This window comes from Barbus barbus, assembly GCF_936440315.1.
Source record: "Barbus barbus genome assembly, chromosome: 35".
In the NCBI taxonomy this organism is placed as follows: Eukaryota; Metazoa; Chordata; class Actinopteri; order Cypriniformes; family Cyprinidae; genus Barbus; species Barbus barbus.
The window spans coordinates 8,894,763-8,918,319 of record NC_136763.1 but is presented as its reverse complement, the minus strand read 5'-3'; the positions used below and the strand labels follow the sequence as shown (position 1 = coordinate 8,918,319).

Below are 23,557 nucleotides of genomic sequence, written 5' to 3'. Positions count from 1 at the left end.
TGGTTGAAACCAAAGTGTGTATAGAGGATCCACTATATAAACTATATCAATATCACAATATAACAACAAACAAGAGCTCAACCAGAACAGATCAATATGGTCACCGGCAACAAATACATATATGTTTTAAATCACACAGGTGGATGGCGTGTGCTACTGTTTCTGTATGTGTATATATATATATATATATATATATATATATATATACTTTGTGTGTGTGTTCAAGGTTGAGTGGAAGTGGAATCTAGAGCAATGCTTAAAGGGGTAGCTCCCGCAAAAATTATTCTTATATATTTTTAATTTGGTGAAGATATTTTGCAAAATATTTTTGTTCATACAAGTAAAACTCAGTGGGGTCCAAAGCAACATCGCTTATTATTTTTAGCAATATTTTTTGGATTTCATAGAATAAAGTCATACATGTTGGGGATGACATGAGGGTGAATAAATGGTGGCAATGGTGGAATTTTAATGTTTAGGTAAACTATCTCTTTAACATATTTTAGATGCATTAGAGTCTACTGTTTATATGAGCGTGTTGGTATTGAGTGTAATGTTACTCTGATTGTAGAATCAGGATCTTTCTGCATATTGCATCAGTGAAACAGCCCTCATGTGTGTGCAGTTAGCATCCAGCAGTCAGCTCGGTGGCTAACACAGGCTTACCGCATTGAAAACCATTAAAGGGATCCATGATGGAGGAAGAATGCTATAGAGAGGGCGTTAGAGAGAGAGGGGAAATGAGAGAAGAGGGCGTTAAGACAGTGGAGTAACGAACAAATGTCTGTGAATCAAGAGTCACTTAAGACCTGAACGCAACAGCATGCAGAAGAATTTAATGCCAGAAATAATAATAATAATAAAACAACTGAAAAAGTGAGCAACAGAGTGAAAGAAATTGGTCTCAAGGAGGAGAGGAGCAAGCTCTTTAATCTGTCATGTATCTATTTTTAGTGTAGCGTATCTGGAACAGGAGGGGGAATTCATAACTGAAGGCTTTTTAGCATGATGGATCACACACGCTCGCTTCAGGTCCCTCTGCAAGAAAAACAGAGCAATCGAGGAGAATCAGCATCAGAATGAGATTTATTGCCAAATAAATGACAGCGACAAGACACAGATAGTAAAATAAAATAAATAAATAAAAATAATATCAATACAATTACGACGTGCTTACATTTCTTTTAAAAGTGACCCGTATCCGATGTGTGCATTTTACACTGTATTTTACACTGTATATATAATAGCATGTATGACATCACAAATCAATTTGAATAGTACATTGAGTTTAATTTATTGACATTGAATTCATATAGAAACGTTTTTAATGCAATAGTTACATCTATACATCAAAATAATTATATAGCCTAGAACAAATTCTTCAAGACAGTGATGTACTCAGACTCGTCATCGTCGATGAGGCTGATGACTCTGGTGTCATCTTCAAACTTCAGGAGCTTAACAGAGGGTTTTGTACAGGTGTAGTCTTTCATGTGCAGGTGGAAGAACAAACTAAAGGAGGTCTAATAAAGGTCCTTCAGGTGAGCTAACACCAGTTTTTCAGATGATTTCAGGTGTGAGAGCAACAGTTCTGTAGTCATTAGGGTTACTCCACCCCAAAATGAAAATTTTTTCATTAATCACTTACCTCCATGTCGTTCCAAACCCGTAAAAGCTTTGTTCGATCCAAGATATCTCGACATGGGGGTAAGTGATTAATGACAAAATCTTCGTTTTGGGGTGGAGTAACCTTTTAAGCCTTGTGATTTGGGGTTTCTTTGGGATGGGGATGCTGGAGCATTTGAAGCAGCAGTGATCAGAATTCATCAGAATTTGACAAGTCCTTATTTGTCTGGGAGAGGAGAAGTTGTTCGTCCATTTTGTTGGGGAGAAAGCATAGATTCGCCAGATGGATACTAGGCAGCGCTGTTCTTAAGCCACACTGTCTGAGCCTGACCAACACGCCGGCTTGCTTCCCACGCTTGCGCATCTTGGAGTGCATAAGGAGAAAAGAAAAATGCAAAGATGGAGACAGGAAGACCACTGTGTGCCAAAGAAGAAAGAGATAATGGGAAATCGAGGCAAGTAATTCCTCTGTTGGCGAGACCCTGTGCTGAGTCTTGTGGATTCTTTCATTTAATTTGTAAGGTTGTTTGTTTTATTTCAGATGAAATGTGTTCATCTCATCGGCTCCGTTTCCCCCTAAAGCACACTGTCAGCTCAAATCTAGAGCACTGAAACCACCAAATAAAACAAACTACTAGACGTCTATGTGTATTAAATGCATGCAGTTATCTGCATCAAGAAGTCCTGTTAACTCAAAGGTCAAACTTACAATGAGATTCTTACTGTGATTTCTTGCAGGAAGTGGCGGAAGTGTTTATTTGAGCTTGAATTTTTAGATTAAACACTTGCACACACAAACAAGGCGAATGACAAGTCAGTCATTTTCTGTTTCAGTTGGCGGTGTGACAAGAGTAATGCGACAAAGTTGGAACCAACTTATAGAAATGCGCAACAACTTAATGCATAATGCAGACAATGGAGGTCACATGACTTGCTGCCTGTTAAGCGCTGCCAGTGCAAAGTTTCTAAAGCCTGGAGGGCTAAATGACCATATTAAACGTCTCTCCTCTCCTCTCGAGTGCTTTCTGATAATATAATATTGAGTTTTTAGTTGTGAGCAGTCAAGCATCAATATGCTGATGCTTGAAAATGCAGTGTGTGCATAGGAAGGGAGTGTACAAGTACTAGTGTGTGTGAGGTGATGCAAAAAGTGCATGTAGGGACAAGAAGAGGTGGTCATGGGAAGGTTTTAATGACACTAATGAGGCCAAAAAGAAATTTACAGTTGGGGTGCTTACAACGCATATACTGTATGCATGTGTTTTCTCAACTATACTTTTGGGACAAAATTGCTCTCAAACATTAGCTGAATCTGACAAAGCCTCCCATTGGGGGCATCCTTTTTTTAATGCAGATAACTTGTCTTTTAGGGATAAGGCTAGGGTTTGGTTTAAGGTTAGGTCTCAAGTAGCCAAATAACATTAGCAGCAATGCGGACTGGAGTTTGTTTTACTGGAAGTACTTGCTCAGCTAATCAGATAACAGTTTGCCAATATGAGAAAGTGCATTTTTGTAAATGTTGAAATTAATATTGACTAAAATTAAGTAATGTTTTAGTAGTGTTTTTCATTCTTAATTTGTTCATTTAGGAAGTGGACTAATGTAAAGTATAAAATCTGACTATAAAGTGTTACCAATAATAATAAAAAAAAGGGAAAGCATCCAATACTTAAAAATGTATATAAATAGAGCTATTTCTTTACTTGCAGGATTTGGCAGTCTTGAACAATCTTTTCTCCCACACAAGTGATTTGTACCTTTTTTGGAGATGAAATGGTACAGACTTGGACATTTTGACAATTGGAAACATATTTGTACCTTATTTACCCCTAAATGGTACATAATTGCCATTCAAAAGTTTGGGATCAGTAAGACTTTTAATGTTTTTTTTAAAGACGTTTCTTCTCCTCATCAAGGATGCATTTATTTGAACAAAAATACAGAAAAAACAGTAATATTGCGAAATATAATTACAATTTAAAATAATGGTTTTCTATTTTAATATACTGTAAGATATAACTTAAAAATAAATAAATACAGACCTCACACATTTGAGTGGTAGTGTATATTATTACAAAATATGTTTTTTTTTCTTTTTAAATAAATGCTGTTCTTTTTACTTTTTATTCACTAAAGAATTCTGAAAAAATTATTGCAGGTTCCAAAAAAATAATATGCAGCAAAAACTGTTTTCAATATTGATAATAAATCAGCATATTAGAATGATTTTTGAAGGATCATGTGACACTAAAGACTAGTAATAATGCTGAAAACTTTGATGAGCAGAAGAGACTTCTTTAAAAAAAAAAACATTAAAAGTCTTTCTGATCCCAAACCTTTGAACGGTAGTTGTGAATATGACCACAGTACTTGTACCCTAAGTGTTCACAAATGTACCCCAACTGTACCCATTTTTCTGACAGTGTATAAGAAGTGGGAATATATATAGGAGGAAAACATTGTATATTTTTGGCTGTGTTGGATCTGTGCACAGACTTTTTAATTAAAGCAAAAGAGATTGAAAGAGGGACCTGGCACCGTCACTACTTCTTATTAGTCTAATACACGTTTAAACTGCTGATGGAGAGATGCAGTAGACTCTCTCAAACGCTAGCCAACTCTCCATTTCACAGCTCTTCTGCCTTTCTCTCTCTCTCTTTCTCTGTTGCCAGCTTTCTCTGCCTTTCCTTTTCTTTTTCTCCTCATTTAAATACATCTACATTCTCACTGTTTTCCTTCTCGGTCTGATTTTTCTCTCCTTCTGTCTCTTGTTGTCTCTCTCGCTCTCTATCTCTCTATCCGAGTCTTAAAATTGAGATGTGAATTATTAAGGGCATAGTATGTTCTGCAGACATCTTTACCACTCCAGCTGAATATTATTTTTCAGGAACGTATCATCAGCATTGTGCGACTGCATATTAGTAGGTAGATAAAGACACCGAGCGAGAGAGAAGACTGTTGAAATGAGGAGATGGAAGATTTGCTTTCACGCAGAAGGAAACATTTGGGTTGTTTAGTAGTTCAGTGTGTAGCACTCTGCAGCATCTCTATTTGTGGTTTCTGCCATGAAGGGTTTACGCAAATGCTCCACATTTCGTTTCTCAGAACATCCACTCTGCACATGCTCACTTTAGCGCTCGAGTGGTTGCTATGGATACCACTTTAAGTCTCCCAGCATGCACTGTACTGTTAGCCATGTTAGCCCTGAGCTAACTGTGTGTTGGTGATTTCAATGAGCTCTGAATAAATACGTGTGTGTGTGTGTGTGTGTCAAAGGAATAAGTTAGTCATGATGTGAGCGCTGAGAGGTCTGTTTGCTCTTTGTGCTTCACAAAATAACTGATGTAATTTAAACAGAACTGTGTGTTACACTGTATGCAGACAGATTGAGGTGAATTCAGGAGCCATGTTCACATGCTTGCATAATGCATATAGAATAAGACAGATGTGGTCTGCAATATAGTCTCATACTTAAGAGGCTGAGGCTCACACACTGTAAAAGTGCTTTTTCAAAGTTGCAAATAAAACCAATATTGTTAGAGTATGAAAAGAAAATTCCATGTTTAATTCAATGTGCTAGTAGTTTGTAATTTATTGTGAAATTTACTAGCAATTTCTGAACAAAAATGGTTTCCATTACCTTTTTTTTTCCAATGCACAGTGAGAAACAGGATATTATATCACATTCTAGGGCTTCTGTATTTAATAAATAATAAATAAAATATATAAAATAGCAGTTTTAAACTCTGTCTAGCAAATTATGATGTCAATACTGTCTGCGTGCATATGTATGTATGTATATATATATATATATATATATACACACATTTTTTGTATGATATGAATACACACACACACCTAGTATCAATGTTTCATGACATTTTTTTATAGATTGGATGTAGATGAACAAATGATCTGACTGAGTGAGTGTAATGTAAATATTTATTAATTTAATTGAAGATATTATAAAATGTTACTGGAGTGTGTAGTAGTCATCATAGTGACTGCATGTATTTGTGTGTGTGTGTGTGTGTGTGTGTGTGTGCTTACGTGTCACATGCATGACATAAGTGGTTATGACAAGTGCTGAGTTTGTGTATCAGTGGCAGTGGCAGCTGGTAAAGAGACATACAGTAACTTATAATGAGTGCTCAATTACAGCCAAGCTGAATCTGTCCACACTCATCTGTTTAACCCTTTAAGCCTTAAGTGTACCGCCAGCAGGAACCCCACTCCTCCCCTTGAAAAATTCATAATCAAATTACTAAGGAACCACTGAATGGAATAACACATAATAGGTATCTTTTTAAAGCTGAGAAACTGAGCTTTTTAATGCATGTCTCTTAACAAGTGCTGAGTGTATCGCCAACAGGTACCACCTAGTGGTGAAAAAATTAATCATATTTTTCAAGACTTGTCAAGTACCTTGATCAACACAAAATGTCAAGTGAAAGCTTTGAATCTGAACTATACAATGCATATAGCCAATTTGATTCACTCTTAAGTCGTATTTTCTAATAAATAAGAAAAAATGTTTTACAGAACATAGTAAAAAAATCTATCAAACAGTAGAATACAACAAGCATAATATCGCTCAGATCTAAATATATTCTTCATGGCGTTATAGCACATGAACCCCACAGACACGCATGTAGCCTAGTATATACAAATGTAGCATTCATATGGTGTTTTCGCTCGTAAATCCACGGAACATGCACAGATTGTAAAAAATTTCATATAATTACAAAATTTGATACATTATTAAAAATGCCTTCCGTTTGTCAAAAAGGCTACCATGGTTCCAAATGCTGTAACTAGGGCTGTGACGGTCGCCATGTCAACCGCGTCGCCACCGGCGGTAATGCGTGTGACGTCACAGAGCCAATCCTCCCTATACACAGAATACGCAAGCTATGTAGGGCCCCTGAAACACCAGGGGGCCCCCTTGCTCTCAAATATGTTTTAATTTTAGTTTCGTTTTGACTTTGGCCATGAAAATTATTTTATTTTAATGTGGTGCGCTGTCACGCTCTCTACGTAAAAATCAGCCAAATCACGTAATGTGAATGTCGTATAGTCTCTTGCTCTTACTAAAAAAAAAAACGAGTTGAAAGCGTACCGAGCCGCATTAGAGATACTGTTTCTTGAGCGCTTTCCGTGAGCGCAATTAGAGACGGAGTGAAACACGGACAAATGCATTTCTTTCACCCCAACAGAATCCCTACCGCGGTGGTAAAAATCTGCCACTGTCACAGCCCTAGCTGTAACTTTTGAATACTTAATGCTAATATCCAAATGTAATAAAAAAAAAATTCAAAACATTTTGAAAGAAATTTCTATCAAACGATACCTACCTTTTGAGTAGGGGTATTTTGCTTTAAAAACTTAAACTTTAAAAATGCCTTCAGGGCTTAAAGTGTTAATACAGCCCTGTGCGTGTGTGTGTGTGTGTGTGTGTGTGTGTCTTTATTTTTGTATGTATAAGTGTGAGCCCATGACAGCTCTATATCACTCTCACTTGAATGCACATGGTTTATCCAAACTCTGCAAGAAGACAACACTATATGTGCATGATTTGTTTTTGTTCTAATATTATTATATTACTCTCGACATTATAGTATGATAAAAAATAATTTTTCAACATTACACTGTGATTATTTTTTTGCAAAGTTCATGCAGTTTTATGTTTGCATAGTCATTTTAAAAATGTTTTTGCATTTAAATATGTTTGATATGATGAATCCAGCTTGTTTTTAGCCTTAACTTTGACTCTTACTCCGTTTGAGTGGATGATTTTGACCACCATCATTGCCAACTGCATCGTACTGGCTCTTGAACAACACTTACCAGACGGAGACAAAACTCCACTGTCAGAACGACTGGTAAAGTGGAACACACACACACACACACACACACACATTTACTGGGCTAAATTTAAATGGGGACATTGCATAGACTATTGTTTTTATGTACAGCTAGTTAAAACTACTATAACCTACCCAAAAATGAAAATCTGCTAAGATTTAATTTTCATTTTTGTGTGAACTGCTCCTTTGTGTAGATGCACAAATACACACACACACACACACAGTAAAAGTTTAGTTAAAAACTGTCAAGCACTGAGAATGTTACGTGAAAACGCTTTTTATAATAGTTCCATATGTGGTTTTCTTTCTCTCGCAGGATGACACAGAGCCCTATTTCATTGCAATTTTCTGTTTTGAGTCGGGCATTAAGATTCTTGCACTGGGATTTGCCTTCCACAAGGGCTCCTACCTGAGAAACGGCTGGAACGTGATGGACTTTGTAGTGGTGCTCACAGGGTGAGTTACACAAACACACACACTCTGGCGTCTGGTGTCATGGTGAAATATAATAAAACAGAATTTGAGCTTCTCGATTTATGAGTCAATATAAACAATTATTAGATGGCTCTATGAAACACTTGATTATGATAGGTCAATAGTGGCATGCTGATGTCAAATATTTTTGTATGATTTGTGTTGTCAGTGGAGTTTGTGGCTCTTTTTGATCAATTCTTTTAGAGTCATTTATTCATGATTCAGACTACAGTAGTCATTATTTTTCATTTGCATGCAGCCAAAGATGACAAAGCAATACAAATACTTTTTATCTGTGTTTAACATTTCAGCCTTTTTAATCTCATAACTCAGGTATAAAATTGATTATAGATTGCCTTATTACCCCGACTGACTGCACATTATCTGTAACACGTACAAAAAGATGTACTTTTCGCATGGCCTAAATTAGCCCAGAGAAAGTCACGCCCCTTCTGGAGCTCTGTGTGTGAAGCAATGCTACGTACACAGCAGAGGTCTGGTTGGACACTGGCTTCATCATGCCTTAATGAGCACTCTTTCTCTCTCACACACACAGGCACACACATGTACGCATACGCACATGTGGATTCTCAAACACAGGCAGATCACAGCAGCACTGTAGGGAGCAACCATCAGGGCACGTCTGAAATGTCACCTCACATGGAAGCAGAGAGAGAGAGTGAGAGAGAGAGAGACAGACGGGTGTGTAGGGGGGATGTGTTGTAGTATTGCAGTGCTAAAGAAGGCAGGGCCATGTGACTACATTACTCCATTCCCCTGGGCTTTGGAATATTGGAAAATTAGAAAGAGAGAGAGAAGGTGTTGGTTGATGTTAAAAGATGTATAGCTGGAGGAGGAGGAGGAGATCAGAGGCTAATGGAAGAATCCAAGATGGAGTGAAAACTAGGGATGCAACGATACCATTTTTTCAGATCCGATCCGATCCAGGAAATTCTGAGTATCGGCCAATTCCGATTTTTGTTTTTTGTTTTTTTTAAATCAGTGTAGAATTTCTATACCTCAGTGTGTTGACCTGATCATCACTCTTGTGTGTGTTAAACACAATCTACTAAATATGACTTCATTTTAATGAAAAATAACAATTGAAAAAATATATAATCATAATCAATGACAAAAATACTATTATAAACTATATTAGGGGTTAATTTAGCAGCAAAAGTTATTCTAGAAAAATCATGAGTGCACAATTTGATAAAATCTGAATATTTAGTGAAATAAATAACATGATTTAGAAGGGAACAAATAAAAGTGAATAAGTGTAGGACTAAATCTGGTAAAATGTTACACTGCTCTTTGTATTGTTGTAAAATACATGAATGATAATAAGTAAATGTATTTATATATAAATATAAACTATAAAATTTAAATATATTTCTTTTAAATGGAGTCATATCTATCATATGTTGCTGCCTCCATTACTGTGCTAAACATTAGATTATTAAAAGCCTTTCTTTTTCTGTCCTATCATAGGACAGAACAAGAAACGCTATAAATAATCTTTCATTGCACAAAAGTATTATAATAAGAAAAGCTCCAATACAGAGCGGCACAAAGCGTTTATGTGCATCCCGTGCGCAAAATGATGCGCTTGAAGCAACACAGTATCACAGCGCTCCGCATAGAGAAGTTCAAAGCACTAAGGAAAGAGATATTGATGCGTAGTTTATTAAATCTGTGCGATAGTCTGAGCCATTTCTTTTAACACTGTTAAATCTCAGTTATTGAGCACTCTTGAAGAGTTTCATTGCCTTGACTGTTGTAACCGAACACGACACGCAGTTTGAATGCTGAATGGAAGATGACAGACAGCCGCAGCGGAGAGAAGAGTTGACATGAACTTGAGTTTAACGACTTAAATATTCATCTGTACCTCACATTAAACTGTGGAACAGCCTCAGAACACTTGGACTTTGACTTTATGGTGCTTTATAATGTTTTTGTGCTTTCGTGGAGCTTAACAATAACACAGAAGAGTATATGCAAAATATCGGATTTGGATTGGTCTTGTCTGACGATACCCGATCCACAGAAAATGCCAGTATCGGAGCCGATACCGATACGGAGATGCGTCCCTAGTGAAAACCCTGAAAATCTTTCATTTCCATGTTGGTCCCTGTTAGTGCTTAGTGCTGGTCTTGCTGGTGGAGATGGAAAATTATGGTCAACTAGCATGATAATTATGATTGACCAAGGGAGGCTTGCTGGTTGAGCTAGTTAAAGAAGTATTGCACATTTGTCATTAGTTACTTGTTGTTCCATGCCTGTATAGTTTTCTTTTTATACATGGAACAAAAGTGTTTTGTCCAGACTTCTCCTTTTAATAAAATGAAATAGTGACACATTTTTACCATATTATCACTGACTTTGTATGAAAAAAGCAACTTGGACATTCCAATGAATGTCCTTTTATACACATACTGCTGTTTTTTTCAAAGATGTGTACTTTTATTTATCAAGGATGCATTAATCATGGTTTCCGCAAAAACTAAACGTTGATGGTAATAATAATTGTTTCTTGTGCACCAAATCAGCATATAATGTTTTTTGAAGGATCACACAACACTGAAGACTGGAGTAATAGCTACTGAAAATTCAGCTGTTCCATGACAGAAATAAATTACATTTTGAAAAAATTATTAAAATAGAAACAGTTATTTAAAAAAATGTAATAATGTTTTACAATATTACTGTTTTACTCTGTTTTATCAAATGCAATTTTGGTGAGCAAAAGAGACTTATTTTAAGAGATCGCTGTGTCTGAAATCAAATGCTTCCCTACTATGTAATATGTGAAAAACAGTAGCCTAAGAATACTTAATAATATTTTATTAAACCAAATGAAATCCAAATTTCTATGAAATCCTTTTTTAAAGCAAAAGTAAAGTGGAACATAGAGTGCAAGAAGCAAGTGTCCATCTCATAGTCCAAATCACTGAAATCAAAGTTCAGTAACATATCCACGTGTTCTAGTCTACTAATAATAAAATGATCAAAAACACTTTTTAAAGTAGTATTTACCAGAATTTATTTAGGTGAAAAATGTAACTGCAGTATTTCTAAAAAAAAAAAAAAAAAACTTTTTAAAATATAAAATCAATTAATTGGAGATGTTTTTGATTTATTAAAATTTAATGGAACCATTAAAATGGAATCCAATCACACTCCAGACTCCACTATGGCCAAGACCAAAGAGCTGTCGAAGGACACCAGCAACAAAATTGTAGACCTGCACCAGGCTGGGAAGACTGAATCTGCAATAGGCAAGATTGGTGGCTGACTAAATACTTTTTTGCCCAACTGTACATATATAATAGCAATGATGCAATAATTAGTTCAAATAAACTATCAAAAGCAATAAATCAAATGGTTTTATTGAACAAAACTGTTAAAATACATAATGTATTATTAACAATAGAGCTAATGTACATTACACATTACAACAAATGCCTGCAGGGGTCGCCAACAGCCGGACAATTGTTTTTACACATTACTGTGCGATCTAATCCTTCTTTAATATTGACCAACCACCATTTAATTCTAATGTCCACTTAATCTTTAATATTTGGCCATTTCTTTAGGACAGAAATGCTATAGCTACTGTAATGAAATGAATATGTGGACATCAAATCGTGTAAAGTAGAATGAGGGTTTGAGCTTTTATTTTGAAACCGCGATGTATTTTCCTGTGTTTGTGTAGATTTATAAATGATTTACCTTACAAATCTGATGAAATGGCACACGTTGCGTTCCCAGATGACCGTTATAATAAACGCATATACTGTGTTAGAACGGCATCGCATTTAATTATTTAATTAAATCATAGCGTTTGTGAATTCACAATTATGCTTAATTATGATTTTTAAATGGGTTTAATATATCATGCAGCCTTGGAAAATAGTATAAAAATGTGTTTTATGGATTCTCGTCCGTGAAATACTTCCAGTATTTTGCCAGTTAGTCGACGCGAGCAAAATGAAGTCGATGATTTTTAAAAAATCGACTAGTTGACTAAAATCGACGAATCGCGACAGCCCTATATAGAACACACTTTTTTAACGATCGCACGATAATGGAATTATTTTTGCGTGAGCTGTCCCTTTAAGAAGACTAGCAGGCACACCAACATACCAGCATTCAAAACACACCATGCAACCAGCAGTTCTTGTCTGTTTAACAGGGAACTAGTGAAAGTAGAAATGAAGGGAAGGTGGGGAGCAAAACTAGAACATGGAGGATAGAGGTGGAAGGGGAGAGGAAGAGAACGACAACGAGGGAAACGTAAAGGAGCAGGGCGTGTGTGTGTGTGTGTGTGTGTGTGTGTTTACGTTAGCTGCTGCAGTAACCTGCTTTTCACTACTGCAGATGATCAATCAACTAGCCCTGCTTTTAGACACGGGCAGATCTTAACACACACAAACAGCAGCGAAACGGAACATGGCTAATCATTAACTACATCCTCAATACACATTTTTACTCACCGTTGACTGTTGTGTACGCACATTGGACACATTTGTAAGCATCAGCTGGCTTTCACAGCAGTGTCACTGTGTGTGTGTGTATGTGTGTGTGTATATGTGTGTTAGAGAGAAAGAGCTGCACTTTGATGATAAAATGCATGCTCCTCCATGCTGCTTCCTGCAGCTTTGATTTCTATTTACAGTCACACTCATACACACCTTTACCTACTGAAACAAACACGCACACATTCTGTCATGTTGGTCTGTCATCTTGAGTTCCTCGCGAAAGTGAAGTTATCCTGTATTTTCTTTCTCTGTCTGTCCAGAAGAACTTTTTTATTTTATTTTATTTCACTTTAGTATAGTGACCAGTTCTCACTATTAACTAGTTGCTTATTAGCATGCCTATTATTAACATTTTGGCTGTTTATTAGTACTTATAAAACATTTATTCTACCTGACCATATTCTACATCCCTAATCCTACCCAATACCTAAACTTAACAACTGCTTTACTAACTATTAAAGCTAAAGTCGTAGTTAAACGATTTGTTATTAGCGAGAATTGTACCTTAAAATAAAGTGAGACCATTTTATTTTATTTTTATTTAGTTTAGTTTTTTCAGTATATTCGGTAACACTGTATTTTACATTGTTCTTGTTGCACGTTACATACTTGTAGTAATACAAATAAATTATGCACAATTATGTGCAACTAACCCTAAACCAAACCGTCATTCTGACTCTAACCATATACAGTAAGTACATGTAGTTAATATTATTCAGTACTTACTGTAAATGTATAGTTACACTGTAACAAGGACGCTGTAAAATAAAGTAACATTTATTTTATTTTTTATAGAAGCTTTTATAGAATTCAATTTAAACCTTATGAGAAAAAAGTCTGAATTGAGCAATATAACAGGATTGCAAGATATTGACTTAATTAGATAAAAACGTCACAATGAGAAAAATTAGGAAAATGTCACAACAATGAAATAATAAATACCTTTTTTTTTTTTTTTTTTTTTTCATGGTAGAAACCAAAAAATTGTATATTAAGTCTCAGATGCTTTTTTTATTTTTTATTTTTTTATCCTGTGGTGGAAACAAGCTTCCATACATTTTAGTTATACTGTATTTAGCTACTTTTTTTTTTTTTTTTTTTTTTTTTATCATTTTATTTAAATCAAAATAAGGTTATTTATTAACATATTACAATTTATTTACTTAATTACTAATGTTTTTCTGACACAGGCCCATACTTTTAGACCATTTCTTTTTCTATTTTAAGTGGCCCAGTGGCATATGAATAATCAGAAAAAAAACATGTGATGTTTACTCAGTAGTCCTGATTTAATAACAGGCAGTTAATGGGTGCTAGCCATAGTGGGATTACTGCTTACTGCTTGCACAGTTGTTCAGTCCACTGCCAACATTACCAGCTTGCAGAAGATTTTTCTTGGTCTTAAAGTTGGTTAACAGAGCCAATTATTTCCTCATACTGCAGAAACGCAAAACAAACACTTTAAATATGATTGTCTATTTCTAAAAGTGTGGGTACATGTCAGTTATAATGCTCTGAAGAGACCAATATAATAACTATAACTGTGATATAATGAAAACTGGCTGCTACGCTAGGGTTAGATTGTTTCAGCCCTATTGAATTCTGAGTAATATTAGTTGCTTTGTGTTTGAATAGAATATAGAACCACTATTAGAATAAGTAGGAACATAATTAACAGGATATTAGAGACTGATTTCATTTCATTGTTCCTTCTCACATGCTTAAACCTTTAGCCTTGGTCGTCTGTTTTTTCAGTGTCTGAAATTCTCTTTAGTGTCAGTTGAACACGGATGCTGGTTCTCACAAGGGCCGTGGTTGCAGTTCTCCCCTGAGTGCCTTTCCATCAGCTCCAAAGCTCTAGTTCTACATTTTAGTTTCACCTCGCAGATTTAACATCAAGATGTCAATGAAGCTTGACAGCAGAGTGACAGACTCTCATGACCTCTGAGCGGAGTTTGCTGCTGGTCACGGAGCGGTCACTGGTCACAGCGGATAGTCTGAAAGAGCTCATGTTGAATCTGCATTTGAGTAGTTGACAAATAATGACATGAACTTGCCTTTTTTTCCCCAGCATCAAGATTTATTTATTTTTTATCTGTGAATGTGAGTCTGTACCTAATGCAAATACATCTATATTAATGTATGCATATTTTAGAGTCTGTACCTTAGAGTATGCAAAGACATGTATATTAATGTTTGCATATTTTATTTGATATATACATAATATATTGTATTAATATACAGTTTTTCGTTTTCATTAATTTTTATATTTTTATTTTTTGTTTCATCATCTAGTAGTACTTATTTAGTACTGTTATAGTGTTAATATCATAATATTAATATCACTGTGTGTGTGTGTGTAAATAATATATATACAGGTAGAATGCAGCTTTCATTATATTATGGATCATGGTTACATATCATATTATAATAATACTAATAATACTGTGTGTGTGTGTGTGTGTGAAATCATTATCATTATAATATGATACATTATTTGTTCTGTATATATTATATAAAAACATGAGTAATACGTTACTACTAGTAAACTACTAGTTACTACTTTAATATTAGTTTTTCATTTCAATTCATTCAATTCAATTGATTTTTTTATTCTACACCATGTAGAACTACTTATGTGTATGTGTGTGTGTGTATCCATACAGTATATACTCACACACATACACACACGCATACATGCATACAGTGTAAATATCATCTCCTTGTCTCTCTCTCTTTCTCTCTCTTGCTTGCTAGGATTATATTTATGTATATATTATATAAAAATATGAGTAATACTTCTAGTTTTTTTTTTTTTTTTTTTAATTTGAATAGTTTTACTATTACTTCATTTTGATATATTTGATCTTTTTTGGTTTTCAATTAATTTTGCACCATTTAGCACTGCTTCCATTTTGAACCAGTACTGTTATTAGCTCTCTATCACACTCTGTATTACCACTGCCACTGCTTGTGCACGTGTTGCCAATGTACAGCTCTTACTTGGCAGATTCCTGAGTCGTGACTGCGCTGGCTATTGGCTGCCTGCTCCGTGCCAATCTGTGACTTCACTACTGGCACACACAGCAAAGAGAGACAGAGAGGAAAAGAGTGAGAGAGTGAGCGAGACCAAGAGAATAACACCATGGTTTAGTCTGTAGAAGATTTCTCAGTTTCTGGACACACCTTTGCGCTGCCATGCGCAGCTGTTTCCATAGCAATGTTATGTAATAAGAGAGAACCGTGGAAGGCCAGAGAAGACACCACTCTCTCTGCTTTTTCTCTGCTTATCTTTTACTTTCTCTGATTCGCCGTCACCCTCTGTCCAAACACTCACAGAAAGTCACTTATTTTAATGTTATGGAGGAGAGGAACATTTAAATGTAAATATGGACCAATATGAGTGGTTACATTGGGCTGAAACGCCATGGACCAGCATTAGGACACCTTTAATTAAATAAAAAGATGTTTACAGTTTTTGTAGTTTGCATGTCAATGCAATCCACTCATGCATGCTCCAGTCTAGTTTATGTTTGAACCAGTACACACTATTTCCATTTTGTGAATGTATTCACTCAAAAAATCTTTAAAGTGCATTACATTAAGCATTATGCTTAATTATGCATGTCATTCCAAAGTTTACTGTTGTAATCTTAAATCAGTAAGTTATAACTTGCCCTGCCTCTGACACAACTTTCCTTTCTAGGCTGAGATCACAAATCCCTCTTATTTTTCAACTCGCCAAGCTTCATTCTGGTATTTAACTTTCTTTTTTCACGAGCCAATCAATTTGCATTAAATAAAAACCCACCCAACATTTATTTTTTTAGAATATGTCAGTTTATGGAAGTAATATATATATATATATATATATATATATATATATATATATATATATTTAAAAAAAAAAAAAAATTTTAGCAGACTATTTTTAGGTATCTTGGCAGATATTTTTTGTGTTTTTTCTTTCATATGGCATGAGTTGGAATCTGGCTTGCCTCTTACACTCATCTTCCGCTTCTCTGCATCATTTCCTGTCCGTTCTCTAATATGGCTTAGAGTTCCAAAAAGTCTTAAAATAGCAGTGTAATCTTGTGTTCTTGTATCTACATGGATATGAAATCTTTTTTGAGAATGTGTCCAGGAAGTGATGTCTGTGTTAAAGGAACAATTGCGTCGACCGGACACCAGGTTAAAAGCGTGTTTCAGGAATAGATGCACTTTAAGTGAAGTGTGTTTGTGGAGTGTGTGTTGATGTTAGAGTAAGTGTGTTTCAGGGTCTGTGTGTGTGTGTGTGTGTGTGTGGTTAATGTCTGTATGGAGGTGAAGGGAAAGATGTCTTTTTCTAAATGACTGCAGAGCAATAATGATAATGGAAGTGATGGCAGTGGTACAATATTCACACAGGTAGAAAACCTCTCTCTATCTCTCTTTCTCACAACACACGTCATGTTACATGCGTTAACATGCACCTTCTGCATGTGTGTGCTGGTGAAGTCGCTCTTTCTCTTGTCCTTGAGAAGGCCACATACATGCACATACACAGTTTACCTCAGTAAGCCTCATGATGTGTATTTTATTACTGTCTGTAGCTCAAAAAGTGCAGGTCAAGTTACACCCCAACCTGTAATGCCTTAAGTTAAAGGCTAATTTAAATCCATAACCTTAAATGTGACCCTGGAGCACAAAACCAGTCATAAGTAACACGGGTACATTTGTAGCCAACAATACATTGAATGAGTCAAAATTATTAATTTATCTTTTATGCCAAAAATCATTAGATTAGTAGAAGATATTAGAATATATGTTAGTTAACAACTTAATTTTTATTGCTATAGTAATGTGCATTGCTAAGAACTTTTCTTTTAAGAAAGATTTTCTCAATATATATATATTTTTTTTTTTTTTTTTGCACCCTCACATTCCAGATTTTCAAATAGTTGTCCTATATTATCCAAAACATACATCAACGGAAAGCATATTTATTCAGCTTTCAGATGCTGTCTAAATCTCAATTTTAAAACAAATTACCCTTATGACTGTTTTTGTGGTCCAGGGTCAAAAATATGAGCAATAATGAAAGTGATGTCTGCATTAGCAATGACTACCCTAGTAAAAAAGTAATATATTTTTTAAAAACTATTTCATACTAAGTATAGTTAAAATCTATTAACATTTTTACTGACATATCGCTCGAGACTTACTGATATAATAAATTATATAATTATATAATTAAACTTTACTTGGAGTACTACTTGTGCTGAATGCACATTTCTTTAATATTAAGCCTAAAATGTGTTTTAATGTCACTATTGAATAATATCGGTCTTTAAATGCAAGATATTTCAAATGTACCTGAAGTATACTTACAATAGTTCCACTTTAGCACAATCAAATATACTTCAGTGTATCTTTAGTTGGACTTCAGCACTACTTCCACACAATTAAAGCGCATTAAGCACAAAATTAGTTGCTCCAATTTAGCAGACTTTAAGCATGCCTGTTAAGTATAGTAAAAGTACAATTGCAGGGTATTTTGATGAAGTACATAAATATGTAAATGTATTTGTAGTGAACTTAGCATTAAATAAATGTATTTCAAATTATATTTAGATTTCTTTTTCTAAGACTAGGAAAAAAGCGAAGTCAAGGAGGAAGAGAATAATACCATTAAGAAATGTATTATAAATATTAACAAATGATGTAATATCTTCTTCCCAGAGTTAACAATGAACCCTTTCAGCAGTCTGTAGCTGTGCTGATCAAATCAAACCCTCACGCAGAATATGAGAAGTTAACAAAAAAGGAACCTATACCAGCACTTTGACGTAAACAAGAGGCCTGTTTTTACAAATTCTGGTTCAAGAAACAAGATTTGTGATACCAGATCCCTGTCAGACTCCCCGAACAAACACCCTCATGTACTGCACACTTGCACTGTATTCCCAGACGCACGGGCCTGAGTGCACAGCATTGAATAATGTAGAGTTTAGCTGCATATCAGGATGACCTAGATTCAGCTGCAATGAAAAGCTGGAGGATTCCTGCGCCGTTTTATCACAGAAAACGGGTTGATTTCGTGCACAGACAACATGAGCTACATGTAGAGGACACACTAATGAGATATGAACATAAACTGCATGTAGACACTGTGGTCAGTCAGAGAATCCTCGCCGTGTGAAACGGAACAGAGATCAATCAAAAGGGGGCCCTTTATCTCTCACTCCTGGCCCGGTTGCAGCGGCAATAACGAGATTCCATCAATGACAGAGGGCCCGTTGCCACGGCAACGGTTATGAATGAGAGGAGGCTGGTAAAAGAGGAATCGCCGGTTGCTATGGTGATGCCGTGAATGGGGAGAGACCTGGTGGCGTTATGTTGGAGAGAGGCTTCCACGAGCGTCATCCTCATTTTTTTTTTTAAAGCAAATGAACGAGACGGAATCTAATCTTAGAAACATTCTAAAAGCATGTAAACGTTTGAACATATGTATCTAACAGTATAATCATACACATACATATATGCGCATAAACTGCAGCCAATATGAGCTATTTCGCTAACTTCTACCAGACGTAACCACACCCTTTCTTCCAATACCTTGCAGTCATTTTACAGATTTGGGTTATTACATGTATTTTGAAGGATTATTTTGTGTGACGTTACAAACACCAGACCTTCTGTCAGTGTGTGTGCTCTGATTGATTGTCAGGTTTTCCCCAGCAGACGGAGGCCTTGTCGCTCCTGTGAATCCCTCTATCTCACCCTGTCATCGCCCTCTCTCTGGGGCCGAGGGGCTTTCTCTTTCCCTTTACCACTCTACATTCTCAGGGCTAACTGTGTGTCTTTCAGTTTGTCCTCTCAAGAGTTTCCCAAATCACACTTTATTCCCTTCACACGACTCTCCCGCTGGTGCTGAGAGAGAGGGCAGTGACTACCTCACCAAACACTGTGAGAAGTACAGAGACTTATTTAGAAGTTGAGAGAATGAGTGTCTGAATCACAAATGGCACTGAAATCAGTTTTTTTCTTATGATTTGACAAACATTTTAGAATAACTCTGGTTGCTGTTTTTAATTTACTAGTTTTTAACAATTGTATTGGCATTTTTCAATGATGAGTGCACTTTAAAGGATTAGTTCACTTCCAGAATAAAAATTTTCTGATAATGTATTCATCTTGGCCTTAACTACTATGTACTCACATCAAAAAATAAGTACAATGTACTTATTGTGTTCATATTGTATTGCAAAACACCACGCTATTGAGGTGGTATACGGGTAAGGTTTGGGACAGGTTTGGTGGCATGGGTAGGTTTAAGGGTGGGTTAAGATGTAAGGGATATTGTAAATGTAATTACAGAAATTAATTACAGATGTAATTACATCCTAGTATTTTTTAAAATATAAGTATAATGTAAAAACATGCATATACACAAGAAGTGTATTGTACCAAATAATTTATTTAAATGTAAGTACATCTTAGTTAAATCCACCTAATATAAAGTGGTACCGTATACTTTTTTTTTCCTAATTTGATGAGCATATTAGAATAATCCAGGGTAAGAAGAGGCAAAAGTGTAATCTGAATGGAAGTGAATATCCTAAACTTTGTTTGACTTTTAAAAAATTAATGAATGTGTTAACTTAAACTAAATTCATACAAAGATGTTTTGTACTAAAGTAAATATTAACTAAAATAAAATAAATTCTATTTCAGCTAGTTGCCAAGGGACCATTTCTAATTTGTGATTTTAATTTAGTTTAAAGTGACAGTTCACCCAAAAATTAAAATTCTGTCATTAATTACACACCGTCATGTCGTTAAGTCCTAAAACATTCGTTCATCTTCGGAACACAAATTAAGATATTTTTGATGAATTCTGACAGCTCTCTGACCCTCCCATAGACAGCAATGCAATTAACACGATCAAGGTCCACAAACGTAGCAAGGAGATCGGTAAAATAATCCATGTGACATCAGTGGTTCAACCATAATTTTAAAAAGATTACTTTTTGTATGCAAAGAAAACAAAAATAACGACTTTATTCAACAATTTGTCGTCTCCGCATCACCCTAGCGCTATTTTGGAGAGTATCCACTGAACGTAAACAGCGTATGCTGTCGTAAGAACTGAGGTCTTACGGGTTTAGAACGACCTTTGCACATATATACACACTCTCACTGTCTCTTAACATTTCCATCTGTCTCAAACTTGCACACACTCCTTCCCTCTCTCTCACACACACACACGTCAGTCCACTCTTCCATCAAATTTACCGCAGGCCTTTTAGTGTGTAGTAGGATATCAGCGCAGTCAGCGGTGCTCTGTTATCCTCACTGCACTTACTGTACATAAAGTGTTCTTCACTGCCTGAGCTGGAGGCAGTTTATTCCTTCCCGCATCTAAGCTTCCACTGTTCCACGAAATAAAGTGTAAACCGATATTGTATCAGCCGCCAAAGCACTTTAGTCCTGATCTCAAATCAGTTCTTTAAGTGTTGAATGTATATTTACATCAGTCTTGGGCTTATTGATCATGCGAGATGGGTCATAAATAGGTGTTATTTGTTATGTGAGACTGTAGATATATGTAAATTAATTACTGAGAGTTTCATCCAAATACTGTATCTAAGCTGGGTTTGGTCAAGGAGGGATCTGCCTGCTGTTCTGTGATCAAGTTTTCCATTTAGGTTGGTTGTGAATATTCGAGACAGATCCTATAGGCTTATTATAGAGGGTTGGCGCCATCTCATCCTCATTCTTGTGACATCACAAAATAACTAATATGATTCTGATCATTGATCGAGTTAGTCACAATGTTCTTGCCAATTGAACGGCTTAAGAGGAAGAGCTTAAAAAGCAAAAGACATTAATGAATGAGTCAGGAGACGAGTTTGCTGCATTCTGTACAGTCTCACAAAAGTCTATCCATTCTTTCTCTTTTCTTTTAGCTTACGTAGGTCTTTGCTGCATGTGATGGCAGAGCAGTTAAAGGCCTATTGACTGAGCCATTGGCTGGCACTCTATATCATAACCACTAATGAATGAGCTCTTAGCAAGGTTGGCATCGCTGCATATGCAGGCAACAGTGGAAGGAAGTGAAAAAGTGATGGAAAAAGAGTGAGATAAATGGCTTGATACTGAGTTCAGTGTCATTTAAAAAAAAAAATTTGAACTACAGATGGACATCATTGTCTCTCAATACTGAGTGTCTCTCAATATTATAGATTTATATTATTATAAAATAATTATAAAGAAATGTAATTTTACTTTTAAAATTATATAACAGGATGTATATATGTTTGTTTTAAGTGTGTATTTGTTATCAGTTTTAATAAAATATTTAAATACATTTTAATAAATTAGAAGAGCAGCACCCTGACCAAATATAGAGTGTGCGTACACACACACACTCACATTTAAAGATCAGATGATCAGACCAGTGTGTGATGTGAGAACAGAGCAGTGTCTGATCAATTATTTACCTGCGATTGACCTCTACTCAGAATAATGTGTCTGCTTGTGACTGTACTTTGCTGTAGATAAATGATAAAATTTACCTTTCACAGGACACATGGAGATGTCAAATTGGGCAAAAAGTGTTGATACACAAATGGCTTTATACAAATGGAAGAGCAGAATGTAGATTAAATCTGCTCTTGTATAAATGGCTTTAATGGCACATAGTAAAATTGCCTCCTTTCTTTCTGTTTTTCCTCTAGTATCCTGTCCTCTGTGGGGTCAGAATTAGACCTGCGGACATTGCGAGCAGTCAGAGTGTTGCGGCCGCTAAAATTGGTGTCAGGAATTCCAAGTAAGTGTTCTCTCTGTCTGAGTTTATCGATGTCTGTCAGAGTTCTTTGCACAGTATGCAATAGTCCCATTACTCTCCAGGCCTGCAGGTGGTGCTAAAGTCTATTATGAAGGCTATGATTCCACTGCTGCAAATTGGCGTGCTCTTATTTGTGGCCATCCTCATGTTTGCCATCATTGGCCTGGAGTTCTACATGGGCAAATTCCACCGCACCTGTTTCGACAATGTCACAAGTGAGTTTGTCTCAAAGACAAATGAAAAACAGTTGACCTTTGAAATTGTATGCCTTTTACAAAACCCTGTGCATTTACATTATACAGATGAGATGGTGGATGAACAGCCCTGTGGTGAGGAAGAGCCTGCTCGAGAGTGTGAGAAAGGGTCAGTGTGTAATGAATACTGGCTTGGGCCAAACTATGGCATCACACAGTTTGACAACGTCCTCTTTGCCGTGCTCACTGTTTTCCAGTGCATCACCATGGAGGGTTGGACTGACATGCTTTATTATGTAAGAGTTAAAGGCAATGATTAAACTATGATTCTGTTTTTTTAAAATGGATTTTAGATTATCATTTTGGGTAAACGTGGGTGTATTACAGAGCAATGATGCCTTAGGGAGTGCCTGTAACTGGATGTACTACGTTCCCCTCATCATCATCGGATCCTTCTTCATGCTAAATCTGGTGTTGGGTGTCCTCTCAGGGTAAGATCTATCGATATTTCTGTCTGTCTGTCTCCTATCTATCTATCTATCTATCTATCTATCTATCTATCTATCTATCTATCTATCTATCTATCTATCTATCTATCTATCTATCTATCTATCTGTTATAGATTTTGCTATATTGTTTTGTGGTATATAAATATATCCACATAGCACAATAGCCAACTTCAAGTTATATACACGTTATATATACGTGTTCATGCAAGAATGAGAAAATAAAGAGCGGTACTTGTTTGATGTTAATTAGAGTTATTAATGCAATAAGCTGTGAAAGCAAACTCTCTGACAGCATGTAATCGTGAATTTAGTCATCTTAGAGATCTTAGTCAGATCTTATTGCTCTTTAATAGTCAGATTTTTTTCAAAATTCCCATTGTGGGTTTCAAAGAACAAGAGATACCCGGAATATATACTGTAGTGATGGTCATTAATTGAAACTCAAATGCAAATATTCTAATGTTTGAGATACTGATTTTGGACTTTCATGAGCTGTAAGCTCTAATCATCA

General features: G+C 35.7%; 1 protein-coding gene across 1 annotated transcript in view; it reads left to right on the top strand.

Moving 5' to 3' along the window:
- The window catches only part of LOC306854831 (voltage-dependent P/Q-type calcium channel subunit alpha-1A-like), a gene marked incomplete at its 3' end in the record, with an annotated part of 144,837 nt that overhangs the window by 64,749 nt on the left and 56,531 nt on the right, over positions 1 to 23,557 (top strand). The window contains exons 4-9 of the mRNA XM_079393076.1: positions 7,384 to 7,508; positions 7,810 to 7,949; positions 22,234 to 22,325; positions 22,406 to 22,558; positions 22,646 to 22,833; positions 22,925 to 23,028. Coding sequence (XP_079249202.1) covers positions 7,384 to 7,508; positions 7,810 to 7,949; positions 22,234 to 22,325; positions 22,406 to 22,558; positions 22,646 to 22,833; positions 22,925 to 23,028 — 802 coding nt within the window. The remainder of the gene's footprint in view (positions 1 to 7,383; positions 7,509 to 7,809; positions 7,950 to 22,233; positions 22,326 to 22,405; positions 22,559 to 22,645; positions 22,834 to 22,924; positions 23,029 to 23,557) is intronic.